Raw genomic sequence first — 16,733 nt, 5'->3', positions numbered from 1 at the left:
GCAGTTTCACAGGATGCATAGTCTGCAGCCAGAGCATCTTCCCAGTTTGAATTTGAAGCTCAGCTCCTTTGGAGGACGGTATTGTGATTTGTGTGCTAGGAAATAGCTTAACAGTGTGTTTACACATTAGGCAGAGGAACAGCTGTCATCTAATATTGGTACCAGTAAAGGGAAACTGACAATGCCTCGCATGTAAGCACTATAGAAGTTATAGTCAAGATCCTACATATGTATCCAAAAGAACAGGATTTGTCTTAACGAATGCAAAGCAATCTGGCCACTATGTCAATTGAAACAGGACTTCCCTCTGTCTGTTGTTCTCCAATCTTGGAAAAAGTGTTACGATATCAGTAAAGATAGTCATATACATAATGAAGATGGATAATGATTTATATGCAAATGTAAAATTCTAATTTCTTGACTTTCGTTTTTTTTATTGTCCAATTTTCATGTCCCATAATGTTTTCCTTTTGGAACACGCTTTGAATTTTCCAATACTATTGCACAGGGACTTCTTTCGGAGTTGCCTCTAGATGAAAGATATTCCACTTAAGTTTTCCATTGCTTTAAAGCTACTTCAGATCAAAATTCAATAATTCTTCGGAATCATGTGTATTTCTGTAAAACTACCAAAATAAGCATGAGAACACAACCTGGCAATTCTTATGGACTCTGAAATATCAGTAGTGCCTTACTTTCTGAGCATCTAGCTTTGCAGTAATGGAAACATTTTTCTTTGCAGTGTCACAGCTCTTCCACTCTTCCGCTTTTTCTTTGCATGACTTTATGGGAAATTACATTGCTTCTGGGAGTACATTTGTACTGTGTGTACTCTACCTTGGGCTCTCCACTACATAAATCAGCTCTAAATTTTTATCAAAGATGATGTCAGGTCATCCCTCACCTTTATTCCTTGGCCAAGACTCTCAAGAGAATTAATATCCAGACCTTCCTTGCAGGCCTGCAAACAGGAAATCACTTTCTGACTCTCAATTTTGCCTGGCCGGATAGTAAGACTGGCCAGGCTGCCATGGAAATACTGGGCAAATCTGGGCTTGGTGACTTCACCTCCTGCAAGAAAGAGAATATAAAATGATTATTGATACCAATACACAAACCATACATCTAATAATTCACTTCACGTTTTAACACATCTAAAGATTTTCTATCATTTTAGCCAAGTATATTTGAGATCCCATTTATTGTGATAAGTGGAATTGCTTTGTGGCTTGTCGGGTGGTACCTAGTAGCAGTCTGTCTTTAAGATTCTTGTCAGTGTTTTTCCAGTATTGTATTCAGGTGTTTATAAAGCTGTGATAACTTACTCTGAGGTGAAACATGGCTTCCCAAACCTCTGTCCAAGGAAGCACAGCATTTTAAAAAATGAATTTATGAGATTATTGAAGTGATCAAACATGAATTTAAAAAGAATATTTAAGGTCCAAGTTTTTTTATACAGAAGCTGTATTTGCAAGTTTTCTATTACAAGATCATTTACACCGCCTTTGCCTTTCTCCTCCAAAAAACATACTACCTGAAGTTCTCAGATGTGCTACGAGTCATGGCTCTGTGTAAGCAAACTGCCACATTCTCTACAAACGGTTGTCGCTAAGGATATGGTGTAAATTCACAGCAGTCAATGCAGGCCAATGCACAGCACTATGCTAAAAAGCTTATAGTGCTTCCCTTACCCAAAGCAGCCCATTTGGTGCCAGATCAGGTCTCGTCATCGTATGTCGCATTAGGCCCTCTAGCTACGCTCTACTCAGTTTCACTCTAGGCAGCTTCAAAGGAAGACTGATCTTTAGGAGTTGTCAATAAAATGTGATTACATACTGCCTGCACCAGTGATCATAGCATCTAAATTACTCTTGGGACATTTAGTGATTTACTCGTCCTCCTCTAGGAGAACTTTTAGAGCTTGTCTTTCCTGCAAGCGTTAGCTATATTGGTGCATGTGAATTACTGCCTACCTTGAGCCTGAGAGGACTAAAAGAGCCACGCAACTGTGAAGCCATGCGGACTAATTAGATTAGCAGTTGATAAGCTGCTATAATTGGTAGATAATTAATCTCTACAGTGTTTGTAGCTTTAGCGTCAAACAATCTATTTCAGCTCGGTAAGCTAGCTCAAGCTTGAACTTTAACTTGAAGATTTGAGAGTGGATTGGGGTTAGGATATGGATGAAGTGGCAAATTTTCTTTAGGTGGATGTTGCTACCTAAAAGCCTGAAAAACATCACTTCCAGTCTGTGCAGTATGAGCACTGTGAAGAAGACTCAAGTTATTTTATATAGTGAAGAAAGAAAATACACACTAGTGTGCTCAGAGAAAAGAAGGTGTCTAAGCAGGCTGTTTCTTCATAGAAGTAGACAGGTTTTATTCTTTTTTGTTAACATTGCAGCACAAACTGCCTCTTTTTACCCCAAAGAAAGATCCTCAAGGAGAGATTACTCTTCTCTACCCGTCATTCATTTCTCCATTATACAGTTTCATAGAAACTTTCATGTATGCAACAGTTAAAGTGCAGGATTAGTTTGTACTGTTATTTCAGCCTTTCTGATACTTACCAAGACAATTATTTGGTAAACAGATAGTGCATTATGGGGACATTGGCTTTTCAGCAAAAATGTTGTTATATTTTTCTGTTTACATTGTCCTGAAAAGTACATGTTGCCACTAATACAGCAGCAATGTATCTGGACAGAAAACGGATAAACCAAATTAAAAAAAAAATGCAAATCTCTCCCTAAAAAAAGAGACAGAGAGAAAACCAGATAACTTACAGAAGAAGAAGGGAATCACATTGTGCTTTGAAGCTTCAAATTCTCATATCCCTAACACAATTCTGAAGACAGCAAGTTCCAAGGCTAAAACACCAACACTAATCCTGGAGCTTTGAAATTTAGGAACTACAGTAAGTCTGCCAGTAGATTTTAATAGTTCTGAAAAGATGCAAAATAAGAAACAGTCTCAGATAAGCTAATGTATTTAAATGTGAAACCAGCTCATTAAAATGTATAAAGGGCTAGAGAAGAGCTAGAAAAAGGAATTCAGTGCTATGGCTATGCCTGACAGAAACAAACAGGATAAACCATTTGAAGTAAAGCTACAGAGCAACATGACTGGTGCTTACATCCATGAATAGGAATTTCAGGTTTGAAATTTTTTTTTTTTTTTTAAATTGGTAGTTCTTTCACTTTGGACTAGTTCTCCTCTGGTGTCATTGACAAAGCAATGTCATTTACAATGATATTTGTTTGAAGTCATCTGTCCTGTAAGTCATCTGCCTAACTACTAGCATAAAAGCATGGAAGAGAATATGAGTGTTTCCAGGAATAAGCTTTTAAAATGCTCTGCAAATACAGGCACTACAAAAACAGTGAGTATTTGAAGAACAGGCTTACACACCTACCCTGTTCACAGGACTAAGGTTGCGTTTTATGCAGATGTATAGATCGATTTTGGACTGTAAAGGAGGTGATGTAATCTTTGTTCTGGAGAGGCTATCAACTGCTATGTAAAACAAGCAAGTATTTCAAGAAAATATGAGTGAAAAATAGCTGGGACTAGCTAGTCTCATATTGTGTCAGTAGAGAAAAGCTGCAAAACTATGCCCATGGTTACAACACGGTGATTCAGGCTGGGACAATTGCACTAGAACAACTAATAGTAGAATCTGAAGGGACACTGAGGGACGATACAGTCTGCCCCTAGTCCCAAGACAAGAACAGCTGTACTTAAACCATTCTTGAGAATTGCTTGAGCTGTTCTAAACTCTTCTGAAGACAGAGGCTCCCCAAGCGATCCACTCCAATGACGACTGATTCTTAGAGTTGGAAGTTTACTCCTAATAGAGAATGTGAGCTGTCAAAATATGGCTATGTCTTCCTTTTTCCTTTGCCAAGCTAAACAAGGCCTTTTCTTTACATCTTCTACCTAACACTGTAGACTACGATCATCCCTCTTGCTTTTCCTGGAACTCCTGCTATTATCTGAAGTACTAACCATAACCTAGCATTCTTCTCAACATTATATGTGTTTCACGTAGGACATGCCTGTTAATCCAGGGCAGTGTGAGTACTAGCTTTTTCCACATGAAAAAACATGAGCACTTAAAGAGAGAATACTATCTCAGACTTTATCAGAAAAAATAGACTGCTAAATAAGCCTTCCATAAGCACCTTTTACCAGAGTTAAAGACAAAATTATATACCTGCCAATTTTACCCTCGAAGGTGAACAGAAGTCATTATATTTGACTCTTATCACAGCTGCTTGTAATTGCAGCATGTTGACATTTTGATATTCTTCTACCTCAGCATTTCAGAATCTTCACAGCTCAGTGGGGTATGTTAGCTTGCTGATGTGTTTCAGTTGCCAATAATTATTAGATTGCAAATGGACAAAATCCAATGCAATAAAATCGGGAAGCAAAAACCAAAACTCTCACTAAAATTGAAGGAATGGCCTAAAGCCAATCTGCTACAATCCTGTATTCTAGTTTTGATAACAGGGATTACTGGAAATATAGTTTTTCAATCTCAAAAAATTTCAGAAGAAAAAATTGTCAGAATAAATTGAAAATCCTCAGCAATCAGCTGTTTTATTCCTGTCTGTATCAGTGTTTTATTCATGCTTGGTTCTGCTATATTAGCATGTTTGAATGCTGTCTTTCCTCTGCTTCTGCAATCTAATATTCTTCAAGTATTTGACCTCAGCTTCTCACTGGGTGCAAATTTAGCCCAGGATGGCCAATCTCCAAGTCCTAGTCACTCTAAAATTCTTAGCTCCCAAGATATTTAATCCAGCATGAAAATGGTAATTCTGTAGCATGTTAAAACACAGTGCGTAATTGTAGCTAATGCTGATAGTAACATTTTTACAGAGTATTATCCAAATTCTTCTAAATACTGATCTTTTCAAACAGAGATCCTTTGATCCTGGGCATGATACTTTTCATACCTGTGCAGCTCCACATGCAGTTGATCGGCAGCTCACAGAGCCACTGACTTCATTGGGCAGGAGGAACGTTCGGTTCCATGGTCTGAATTTTACTCTTCTCTGCAATTACCACATGCTCAGAAACAACTAGGAAGAGGCATAAGCTACTCCCAACAGATCTTACTGCTTTAAGACAGTTTGAACTTTTGGTTCTGACACCAAACTGAGCCTAAGCAACAGTATTTTTGAGACAATGAAGACGACCTACATAGATTACACAAGTCTCTAGAGCAACAATTCAGAGAACAAAGTAGAGCTCCAGTGATTATGATCTTGAGGTAATCCAAGTGTCCTAAAATTTTTTCTACTCCCAAATGTCATGGTGCAGTAAAAAATAAAGTGTTCTGTAACACAGCATCTGCCAGTTTCTATCTAGAGGTCAGGCCATCCAGTTAACTTAGGCTGCCTCAGCAAGTTTCATGGGAATTTTTGCTGTCAGGGTCTTTTTGCCCTTTCTTACAAGGGAGATACAGCTCAGATACAGCTCAGCTCCACAATGATGTTACAGCATCAAGACCTAAGAGAATAAGAAAACCTACTCTCAACTGTGTTACATGTTGTGTTTTACTCAGCTCTATGTTTATTGATTACTACAGATTAATATGCTGTGAGTGCTAATTCTTGGGGGATAGTTAAGTAGTTAAAACTTAGCTGAATGATGCGACCAATAAAGGAAAACAGAACCTTCCCTACTGTCAGTCAGGGAATTTGGTTGATGTCTGTAACACAAAAAAGACTGAAAAAAATACTATAGAACAACATCACTGATTCTCATTACAGACCCTTGCATGACAAATTTTCGAAGCTACTGGGTTTTTTTCCCCTTCCTTAAATGTAAATGTTGCCTCACCATCACAGTTGTGAGGCAATGCAGGCCACAGTATTATTCAGACCTTGATGATAAAATTGTGCATTGCTTTTTCCACCTGACCCAGCACGCACATCCACTCCCAAAGTCTGGCAGATACAGGAGGATGGATGTTGGCTTTTTGGCATTAATTCAATCCTCATAATGGGAAGATGGTGTCAACAGACTGTGGGAGGCATGCAGAGGAACTGTTGACATACATAATTATTCACTATAATGCTGTTCACTGCTTAGTCATTGTCAAAGTACTATGCATCACATTTTTCACTTGCTAAAATAATAACTATTTGCTAGACCGGGATTATTCTTCTTCTATGCTGGGTCTGATCTCTTCTGCCTGGAACTCTATGAACGCGGAGCAAGTAGGGCAGCTCGAGCACTGGGGGCAGAGGAGTCCCTCCCACCAGAACTTTACCCAGGGTCACCTTGATAAAGTCTTTCTGAGTTACCTTCCTTTTCTGCTAAAAGTGAATGCTGATGGAGGTGAACAAGTACAGCACACACACTGACACCAAAACACACAGAAGAAGGAGGGTCCTGCCCTGGACTGCTGGGCTTCCTACTAGATAAAACCATTACAGGAGACACTTTGGTTATGGTTCTGAGAAAGAGACAGCTGAGACATAAAATAGGCGCAGGGCTCAGAATAAGCTGCAAAAATAAAGTGCATGCTGCTACTGGAATTATCTAGATAACTAGAATTATCAGGGTCTACTAATGTCGCATGACATTAGTCGCAGCCTAGGGGGAGGGTTAGGCAGGGGCACCTCCTCCACTAGGGTCAGGGTGTTCCCTCCCCACAAGAACTTTTAACCCCTCTGACTGCTGCTGAGTGTTACTTCCCTCCTGCGCTAGTCGCGGCTGGTGCCCGTGCTCACACCAAGCCCAGCACCGCAGCACGCTGGCGCGGGAAGCACAAGTCAGAGGACGCACACACCAGAAAAGGCAGTATGCTGCACCCACACAGCAGCCCCCAGTGGGGAGCGATCAAGCTGCCCATGAAAGCAAGACTTTACAATATCACTGTGTTTGGCATATTCCTAAATAGTCACAAGCACAGTTACAGTTGGTGCCTGAAATTTCAAACACAACGGATCCAATGTAGAATAAACCTACTTAATTTTAGATTGGTATGTTGCAGATGTCCTACTTGTGGGCAGATCAGTCAGGATGACTCCCTTATACACGGAGGAAGAAAAATGCTTTTAGTATACACATCACATTGTCATAAACAGCTAGAATCTCTCAGATGAATAACAATTTAGGGGCGTTAAGGACCATCATCTAGCAAACATCATCTGATCCCAGCCATGAGGAGGTTCTGTTAGATAGAACATTGGGGAGTCGAGGGGAAACTGAAGATTCTCAGGGTTCAGACTTCATGGAGTTAAGGCACATTCATTAATGAAGCAGAGACTATTTCCATGACATCATTTTGTTTTTTTGTTTGGTGTTTTTTTAAATTTTCTTCCTTATTTCACATTGGGTTGATAGAAAGTGTGACAGAATTTGATTACCATTGAATTTTACAATTGTATTGTTTTGACTTCAGAGATGTAAAGTGCTGTTTGCATTCACTTACCAATCTCCAAAGAAAAATCATGCCCTTTTGTCAAAACAAGTGACTTCATTGAGCTTATAGATCTTCTTTTAGGCCTTTTGCCCTACCCTAATAATTAGCAAGTAATTATCAGGGCAGTCTAAGAACAATGAGGTTTTCACTGGAAATGATGAAGCAAGAGAATTTCCAACTGAGATGTGATTCTTTCAAGACATTATAGACTCTGGTTATACTGAGCCAGATAATCAAGGAATGATGGATTATTTAGGGTCCCAACATAAAGATTGAAGTGAATCTGGAAGCAGCTGCAAGACATAGCTCTGAAGTCCTCAGGTCCAAGCCCTAAAATTTATCCCATCTTTTTATTATGGCGGTTTAGGGAGCTGGGTTTAATTCCCTGACAAGTAGATTGGCTGTTAAATGGGATGAAACCTAACATAGATTTCAGGAGTAGTCCCATTTAGCAACTCGAGCTTTTATACTCCCAGAGCTTCTCAGCACAAAAAAGTTTTAGTGTTTTTTTTTTTTTTAATATCACTCAGATAAAAATTACTCAGAAAATTACTCATTAAACATGGCACTATTTAAATCTGTCCCATTCTTGGTAAATATCATAACCTGATGACCTCACACAGACAGCTTTAGGCTTTAAAGCATTACCTGAAATAAGACAAGTACAGAGAACACTAAGGGCTACCTGCTCTTAAGTATGCATATGCTAATCTATCTCTGTGCAATAGATCTATAGATCAAAAGCATGGTATAACTTACACTATTTAAGATAATTTTTCTAAAGATAAGAAGAACACTCTATAATCTCTCACAATTAAGCCAATACATTTTTGTTATTTCTAGGGGAACTGTGGGAAATTATGACAATCACAGAAAAATGTTGCAATCTTATATATCTTAAAGTAGATCACAGCCCAAGTGACATTAATGTTGCCCAAAAAACTATATTCTTATTCTCCAAATAACATTCTTGTGCTGGTGCATAGTCCCCAGTGCAGAAATTCAATTAAATAAGGGACATATATCTATGCTGAATTAGCGACAGATTTGAATGCAAATTCAGCTCACCAAGCAAACACCCTCCTAAACTAACCTTCCACATGTGTTTGTATTTCTGCTACAGCTAAAATTCCAGCAAAGATCTCTGAAGTGCATTGAAATCCGCTCCATCTTGTTTTTGATGAGAAGGGTAATACAGAGAGAACACTGCTGTACTAACGGAAGCACCAGTACACAGATATACAGCATCACATTATGTTGAAATCTACCTACATGGTCTTGCATTAGTTTGTTTGCTTGTATCACTCCACTGAGGCCTCAGGTTGGTGCAAGCTATGTCAGCCCCCAAGGCATGATCCACTGGTGTTAGAATGCACAGTAGGGAGTAATCTTTATCTGTTAAATATCTTAATTTATTTCTGGGGGAAGTCCAAGGTTGAGTGATACAGGCTGCTGCTGCTACACTGCCCACAGTGTATTTGTCTCTCATTGATCTGATCCCTCTCCAACTTTTAAATCTTACCATTCTTCTGGCCTTGAATAGTAAGTCAGTTCTCTGACTGCAACGTTGTGATTGATATGTCAGCAGAGTGCTGACATATAAGGTTAATAAGGTTATTCCACAGAAGGACTCTATGAAAAAACTGGTCTCCAGCCTAGGTTAAGAAAAGAGGAAAATGGCAGGAGAATACAAAAGAAAAATAGAATAGAAAACAGAAATTGCTTAGAAAACAGGAACTACAATAGTAGTTCTGCTATATTCATGATAACAAAGTTTGCCTATTGACCGGCTTCTCCTAAAGACCTTCCCCTGCGCAATGTGGCCAGCATCATTACACTGTGAAGCTGCAGCACTCCAGAAAGGGTGGCCTTATTAGAAATAATGACTTACAGTCATGGTAAGCTACAATATAACCTTGTGACAAGTCATTAACTTGTGTCGCTACTTTCCTGACAGGACTTTGGGAATGATACATAAAGAAACAAACCATTTTGGGAGGAAAAGAGTATGAATTCAAGACTTTATCTTTTCAGAGAAACCTGGAAGAAGTCTGTTTGCAGCCTGTGGTACAAAAGATGATTAGATTACCAAATCATGTAACTTGCTCCCTCCTTCTAGCTGCCTTTGCCACAGAACATTTAGCAATAAAGGGATCAGAGTGGGAACCTATGAACCTTGGTTTAATGGAAGAAATTTCTCACTCTGTAAAAGGGTCCATTTGCTATGTCCTCAGATAAACTGAATCAAAAATAATGAACTCAGAGGAGAACTGACTACACTAAACTCCCAGAAAGTCAGCTTCAGGATAAGCTAACCTTAATTTGTTTGTATTGCTCAGGAGAACGAAACAGGATTGCAAAAGCTAAAAGGGAGAATAAGAACAATTTTGTGGTTGATCAGGAAGTCTGATTCTATTCTTGCTGTGATGCAGATTTTTTTAAGTGACTTGAGGAAAAATCACTTACCCTCTTTATACTGCTCTTTATCCTCACAGAGTAAGGGTAATTCTACTTCCTTGCTACAGAACTGTGTTACCTCTTCATTGTTTGGAAAGCGCTCGAGAATCTTGAGCTGGAAGGGCAAAGCTAGAGTATTTTTATTGCTAGAGAAGAAGAGAGTAGAAATGAGAGCCGAAGCTGAGTCTTGAGGAGCTCTCTCCTATCCCGATGGACCATGTCTGCTTCTAACATTCATTCAGGGAGGTAGGGGTTCAGAGACAGTGCCAGGGTCACGCTTCCCACATGTTCTCTTTTGTTCTGGGAAGCACACATACAAGCAAGTCAATTTTAGATACCCTTGAGAAAGAGTAATTTTGCCTCAAAATTTCTTTCACCATTAGAGACAGAACAGCACTTTGAACCTAAATAACCATCTACATCAAAATCACACCCTTGACAATCATCTGTGAAACCACTGATGTGAACAAAAAAGGCTTTTTAAAGAAGTTTAAGTTATATCCTCTAACCCTAAGTATCTGTAGAGAAAGCTGTCAAACTTTACCAGGGTACATAAAGGCCTCATTTCAGGAACAGCTGTACTAGCACTCCAAACTGTTCATTTCCGCCCTCAGTTAGGTCACTAAGAGTCTGGTTTGCTTAGCTCGATAGTCAGTATTACCTTTTTCCAGGCCTAGTGTCACTGAAATCAGAGCTAAGAAGTAAGTTAGGATTTGCCATGCATGAAGACTGGCACTCTGTTGGAGATAGGCTGCAACAGGTTCAGGAATTTCTGTCTCCAGCTGTCACTGCTCTTGGGTCACATGTAATTGAATCAACACAAAGAGTTTAGCCTGAAGGTAATGCTTTAACTCCCACCCTCAAATAAACTACTCCCCCTAAAGTATAGCAGCATTAAACATGAACTACACAAAATAAAAACCAATTAACTCTATGCTAACGATTGTGACAGTACCCTAAATCAGTGAGGTAGCTCTGCCTAGATCTTCCCTTTAATGAGCTCCCTGAAGAAAGAACAAAGGTTTCTAAATTAAAAAAGGAAAATTATACTAGAGTAACATCCAGAATACCTAATTTTAAGGAGAGAAAATTCATATTGATTACGCCAGAACAAAATGTAAAAAAGATTTTTTTATACAACTTTCCTCATGCCCAATGTGTCGTTAAAGCTGGAAACTATCCCCCAGGATTGGTTTTAGGTAATCCGGAGACTTCCTGGGTTGCAGTAAACTTTCCCCAGTGCCTGACAGACTCTAGGAAGGTTCTCTTCTACCGCCTTTAAAGCCTGGCTCTCTGCTCTTTCAGCCACCTTCACTCTCTGCTTGTCTCCAGGCTGCCATCCACACACTAGACCCTAACTTCTGCCTCCAATACTCTTGCCCCCTAGACAAGACCCTGCTCTTCAGGAAAAGGCTAATTTTTCCTCCTTTTAGGAGAGTCCTAGCACTCAACTTACATTATTTAAAGAAATATTGCATAAAATCAGGAACAAACAAATCAGGCATGCTTTTTACACTGCCAAGGCAAGGGTAAAGACGTAGAAGAGACTTGCCCATTACAACTGGAATGCTGTTGTCAAAAAAAAAAAAAAAAGGCGGCAAATGGTTTGATGCAAATGGGACTCTGAGCACATCATAGGCTAAAGTTTAAATTTATCATGTAAGCCTGAAAGATTGCACATTTTGTTTGTTTTCATGTTAGATTCAGGAGAACAGCACTGAACTTAAACTGCTCTTGTATTTCACTAACCTAACTTTTCATAATGGATGCTATAAACAAGGCTGTGAAAGTCAGAAAAGAGTTACTCTGGAATTGAAATGTTAATAATAGGAAATATTAATCTCAAAGAAAAGAATTCTCTTTCTGTGCCCGAGACACCTGCATGACATAACTCTGAGAAAGACAAGAGGTAGGTGCAAGCATGATACTTGCTACGTAACCTCAGGACGAGTACCAGTGTAAGCGATGAAAAGACCAGGGCTGAAAGAGTCACTTGTCTCATAACCTGGAGGATTCTCAGATTCCTAGAGAAGCAGCAGAACAATTCCCCATTTCCAGACCAGAACTGAAAATTGTCATATATGAAAGGGCAAATCCTTCGTAGCAGTAGCAGATTTTCCTATTAGTGCTAACAGAGTAAATTACAATTCTTTTTGTTCTTGATTTTTCGCTTTGCCCTCTAAATATGCTCTTCCTGCTCCTCACCAGTTCTCCAGCTGCCCCACAGTCACGATGACTTACTTTTTGTTGTGAGCAAATCAGAATTGGTGTGGTAAGAAAAAGGAATGTTATTTCTTCTGGTTCATTTAGTTGTCTGTGTTGAGATCGTTTTTTAAATAATTTGACTTTGATAAATGGACTCAGAACTATAAAATGGTTTAGTAAAGACAGAAAAAAAGGTCTTGTCCTTTCTGAAGGAAGAGGTTAGAGCTTGTGTTCCTATTCTTTCACCAAAGCCAGTGCTTTGATGAAAAGGGAAGGAAATAGTCGAGCAAATCAGAGCTAGAAACTCCTCATATTGTCTTAACGAGGACTCCCCTGAATGGCTTACAACACCAAAATCACTGCATATTTTTACTGAAATAAACAGTAGATGGTTGTAAAGCAGTTTTCTAATGCTTTGAAAATGTAAAGGTTTAGACTATTCTTACTGGCCAAAATGCGTTACCCTAAGTAGACCCAGTTAATAGTTTCACTGAAACTATTTATAGTCAAATTATTTGTTTGATAGATCCACCTTTTCTTGAAATATATGGATTTTGAGAATTAACATTTTGAACAGAATAGATTGGGTTTATATGTTGAATAATTACAATTCCACAGACTGAAGTAGAGTGCTGAATCTTATTAACAAAAGGAAAATCTTGTTTCATATAAGCATTAAAAGTTCACCTTTTTGCCTGACACATGATAGTTTATCAGAATCTTTAGCACACTATCTTAGCTAAATCTTGACATTTTCACGCGATGGAAAATTTGTTTATACTTTTGATGAGCTCCAATTCTCACACTATTAAAATAGCAATAACATAATCTTGCAGTAAACATTGACAGCATCGATAGGTAAAATTTCAGTAATTTAAATCAGGTGTTTAATCAGTTTAAATCAGTATAAATCAGTTTAAATCAAAAAAGAAGAATCTTATTCTGAATGGTTATTCATTAAGCCATCAAATTATTCAAGGCAAAGCTAAAAATGTCTGAAAACAATCGCAACTTTCTGTTTGTTTAACAGCTTAAATACTAAATATAGTCTGTGGTCTAAATTTATTGTGAGCCTACATGAGAAGTTTTACCTTAATTCTTTCTCTTACCAATCTGAGATAAAGAGACAAAGATGCAAAGGAACCAAGATTGTCCCTATTGTATTCAGCTGCCTTGGAGGTAGATGAAACCCACAGATGGAGCACTGTGGCAAAACTGGCATAGCTTTTGCTTCTACACCGCATGTTCCACAGATAAAGTTACTACTCCTCAGTTCTCAAAACTTGGCACCTGCATGATGATTAACATGAGATTCAGGTGAGGGCTGAGGGGAGTGGATTCCAACCAATGCTGAGGCTTTTAGGAAAAAAAAACCCTAAAGATTGCTAGTAGAGAGTGATAAAAACACAATGTATGAATGAAAGAAGTTAAGGGGCAGAAGTAATACAAATAATGCACAAAAATATTTATGTAGACCTATGCAGAAGAACCTAGAAATACACATGAAGTAAGGGATTAAAATAAAATTTCTTTAGCACAGCTACTGAGAAATGCTGATTTTTCAGAAGGCAATACTCAGTGATTATTCACAGTCCCTATGGCATTTTCTCGTGTCTGGAAAGAACTGAATTTACTCCACTCACGAATTACATCTGCATTTGTTAACTCTGAAACTTTGATTTAAAAATACTGCACCAAAACTACATAAGAAAAAAACCCAGATCAAGCTAAAAGAAAATTCATGTAAATCAAATCAATCTGTCAACTATTCATTCCAGTAAACTACTGGCTAAATGGAAGTTCTGGTTTCTGAAGAGTTTGATAGGTATTTCACTACGTACTTTTAGCTAAAAAAAAAAAAACACCCTTAGAATATTAACACCTTAGAGTAAAATTAAATGTATTCTGTTATATATTTAACATCAATGAAAAATTCCCATACACCTAAAGTTCATCCCATAGAGACAGAAGCCTACACATATACCATGCAAATACCAGTTAGACAAGAATCAGTCTATACTTTTACAAATATATGGGATTAGTGTCATGCTGATTAGCTAGCTATCATAACACCTATCTCAGTGATCAATATTCAAAACTTATCAAATCTTGTTTTTAGGATTAGTGTGGCTTTATTCTGCATGTTGTCATGAAAGTAAAGATTGGATCTTTACCCCAAGGTGTTCATAATCTAACAGCTGGATTTGCTTCTAATACTATTTACACTGAACAGCTCTGCCATGCATAAGATGTCCAAATTTTGCAGATAACACATTGTAAATGAGTAGAGATCAAACTGGTAAACAAGGTAATAATTAAAGAGTAGAGAAGAAACATAATCTGTGTTAAAGCATTTTTTCCTAATTATACTTCATACTTTGTCTTAAGTGAAAACAAGACACAGTGCATAAATAGAAAATCAACATGGAAGGGTAATGCAGACAACTTTACAAAGGCAGATGAGCAGAAGAGGAGGACTGCTTCACGTGTAAGCAGAGAACAGAAAAAGAAACAGTGGCATAAGGACCAGAAAAAAGAATGAGAAGAGCAGGATTATAAAGGGTAGAAAACAGGAAAAACTAATATTTAACCAAAGGCCCATAGAAGTATGGCTCTGGGGTTGTGACTTTTGGTTTTATTTTATTCTCTCTGTTACATCTGGTGTATAACAGGGTGAATTGATTAAATCAGTGGAATTACTGGTGATATACATCCAATGTGAAGAGTGCAGGATCGGGCCATGAGTTATGAAAGAAATTTGAGGCAGAGATTGAAAGGAGATAGCTGGAGTTCTTTAGAGTAATATTTAGATAGCTTGCTTAAAGCTGGAGAACAAGGGAAACAATTAAAAGAAGTGAAGACAAAAGATAAAGATGACAATCTTTCACATTGAATACACAAACTGTATTCAACACTTCTTTAGATGATAGAAATGCAAAGCCTGTTAATGTCCCATCCATTTTATCCTTGGACTTGATTCATTATTAACTCTGGATTTACTTCTGATTTTATACCAGCAACCTTTTAGTAATTTATCTACTATGCAATCAGCGAGACAAATAAGATTCTTTTTGGTCTGAATTCATAATTCTACTGCCTACTATTTGCTCTCATATTACCTTGCCAACAAGCACCAACTGTCAGCTGCATGGCTATGTGTGAAGGGTGGATAGGCCAATCATTGGTCACAAGGTAAGGTTCATATGTTGTTCCATCCATGTATAACGTAACAACGGGAAACTCAACATTGACAACATAGTAATGCCATTCTTTATCACAAATCTGAAAGACAGAATGCAAGAGAAAAATATTAATTAGCACTTATTGTCAGGTGACTAATTTTTATATCCCATATGTTTTTTAAATTGTATTGTTTCCAAATTCCACACATAGCAAAAAAATAACATTGCAATTTATACACCACTAAAATTAATGAAAGTTAAAACAATGTTGATAAATACTTGTGGTATACTTGCAGAATATATTTGGTAAATACAGGCATCTTAAAACACACTCTTTGAAAACAAGGCATGGATAAAACAGAAAAATCAGACAATTTGGTATTTGCTCTGTATTTTCACATTTGTTAATACATAATATTAGTTTCTTAATGTCTATATTGACTATTGAGAATACAAAACTCTAAGAGATGCATACTTGGGATGTATTGGCATAGTTACTGGGGATCCCTATTAGCTTCAAATTAAGAAAATATATAGCACTTAGTACTAGATTGACGAGTTATTATCAATGATTTGATTCAATTGTCATTATTAACTTATTGCATTAGTACTTAGAAAATTCTATGCAATGCATCAGGACCTCCACAGTGCTAGAAGGACCTCTGTTGTGCTCTGTATACACACAGACGGACAAGTAGTCTATGTGTCTACCTCATTTGGGCAGGAAACTCAAATCTTCTCTGTGCTCCATCTTTTGGCCTTGAGCTTTTTCCTAGATAGCCGGCAAAATGAGGATCTGTATCGTTTCACTGATATACATCAGCTTTGAAAAGCAACGGCCACAGTTACAACATACTTTCAAGATGACAATATTAGTGTCAAATCTCATGACCTTCCGAGCTGGACAACCAGGGATTACTGCAAGATGGTCAAATTCAGTTTTAGTTCAGAAATGTACAGCTGGCTGAACCAGTGCCTCTGAAGACAGCAGTCTAGTGTGTAAACATCAATGCCTGCCCAATTCTTTTTTCCTTTGTTGTGTCTTTCAGATTTAAAAGTTTAAAGGAATAAATCACAGCAAATTGGTAGGATGGGTGGGCTGTTTTTAAAAATAAAGCAGTAGTTACAATCATGCTGCTTTCAATTCTGTAGAGATATTTGGTTTGATGTATTAAGAAATGGAAGTGCTTGAATGCAGATATCCTTGCTGTTTCATAAAGGCAAGCAGAAAAGTGATGTTTAAATATAACACTTTGTCCTTGGCCAGGTTAAGTGCTATCTGCTGCAATATCTGCCCTTTGAAAGCAAAAGCTAATGTTTTGTTCCAGAAGACATTTCAACAAGAACTTAATCACTTCTATTTCAAACGGATACATTTATTACTGCAGACATCATAGCTCCTCAGCAAGAGATAAATGCAGCAAGGGGCTGCTAGAGCCTTCCTTT

At 37.9% G+C, this 16,733-nt stretch overlaps 1 protein-coding gene across 1 annotated transcript in view; it reads right to left on the bottom strand.

Moving 5' to 3' along the window:
• The window catches only part of CLSTN2 (calsyntenin 2), a 394,899-nt gene that overhangs the window by 15,191 nt on the left and 362,975 nt on the right, over positions 1–16,733 (bottom strand). The window contains exons 9-10 of the mRNA XM_075158151.1: positions 15,225–15,387; positions 905–1,071 (exon numbers count right to left, since the gene is read on the bottom strand). Coding sequence (XP_075014252.1) covers positions 905–1,071; positions 15,225–15,387 — 330 coding nt within the window. The remainder of the gene's footprint in view (positions 1–904; positions 1,072–15,224; positions 15,388–16,733) is intronic.

The sequence above is a fragment of the Calonectris borealis genome, chromosome 9 (genome assembly GCF_964195595.1).
Source record: "Calonectris borealis chromosome 9, bCalBor7.hap1.2, whole genome shotgun sequence".
Classification (NCBI taxonomy): Eukaryota; Metazoa; Chordata; class Aves; order Procellariiformes; family Procellariidae; genus Calonectris; species Calonectris borealis.
Note: the sequence above shows the minus strand (reverse complement) of the source record. Positions and strands in the feature narration are given on the sequence as shown.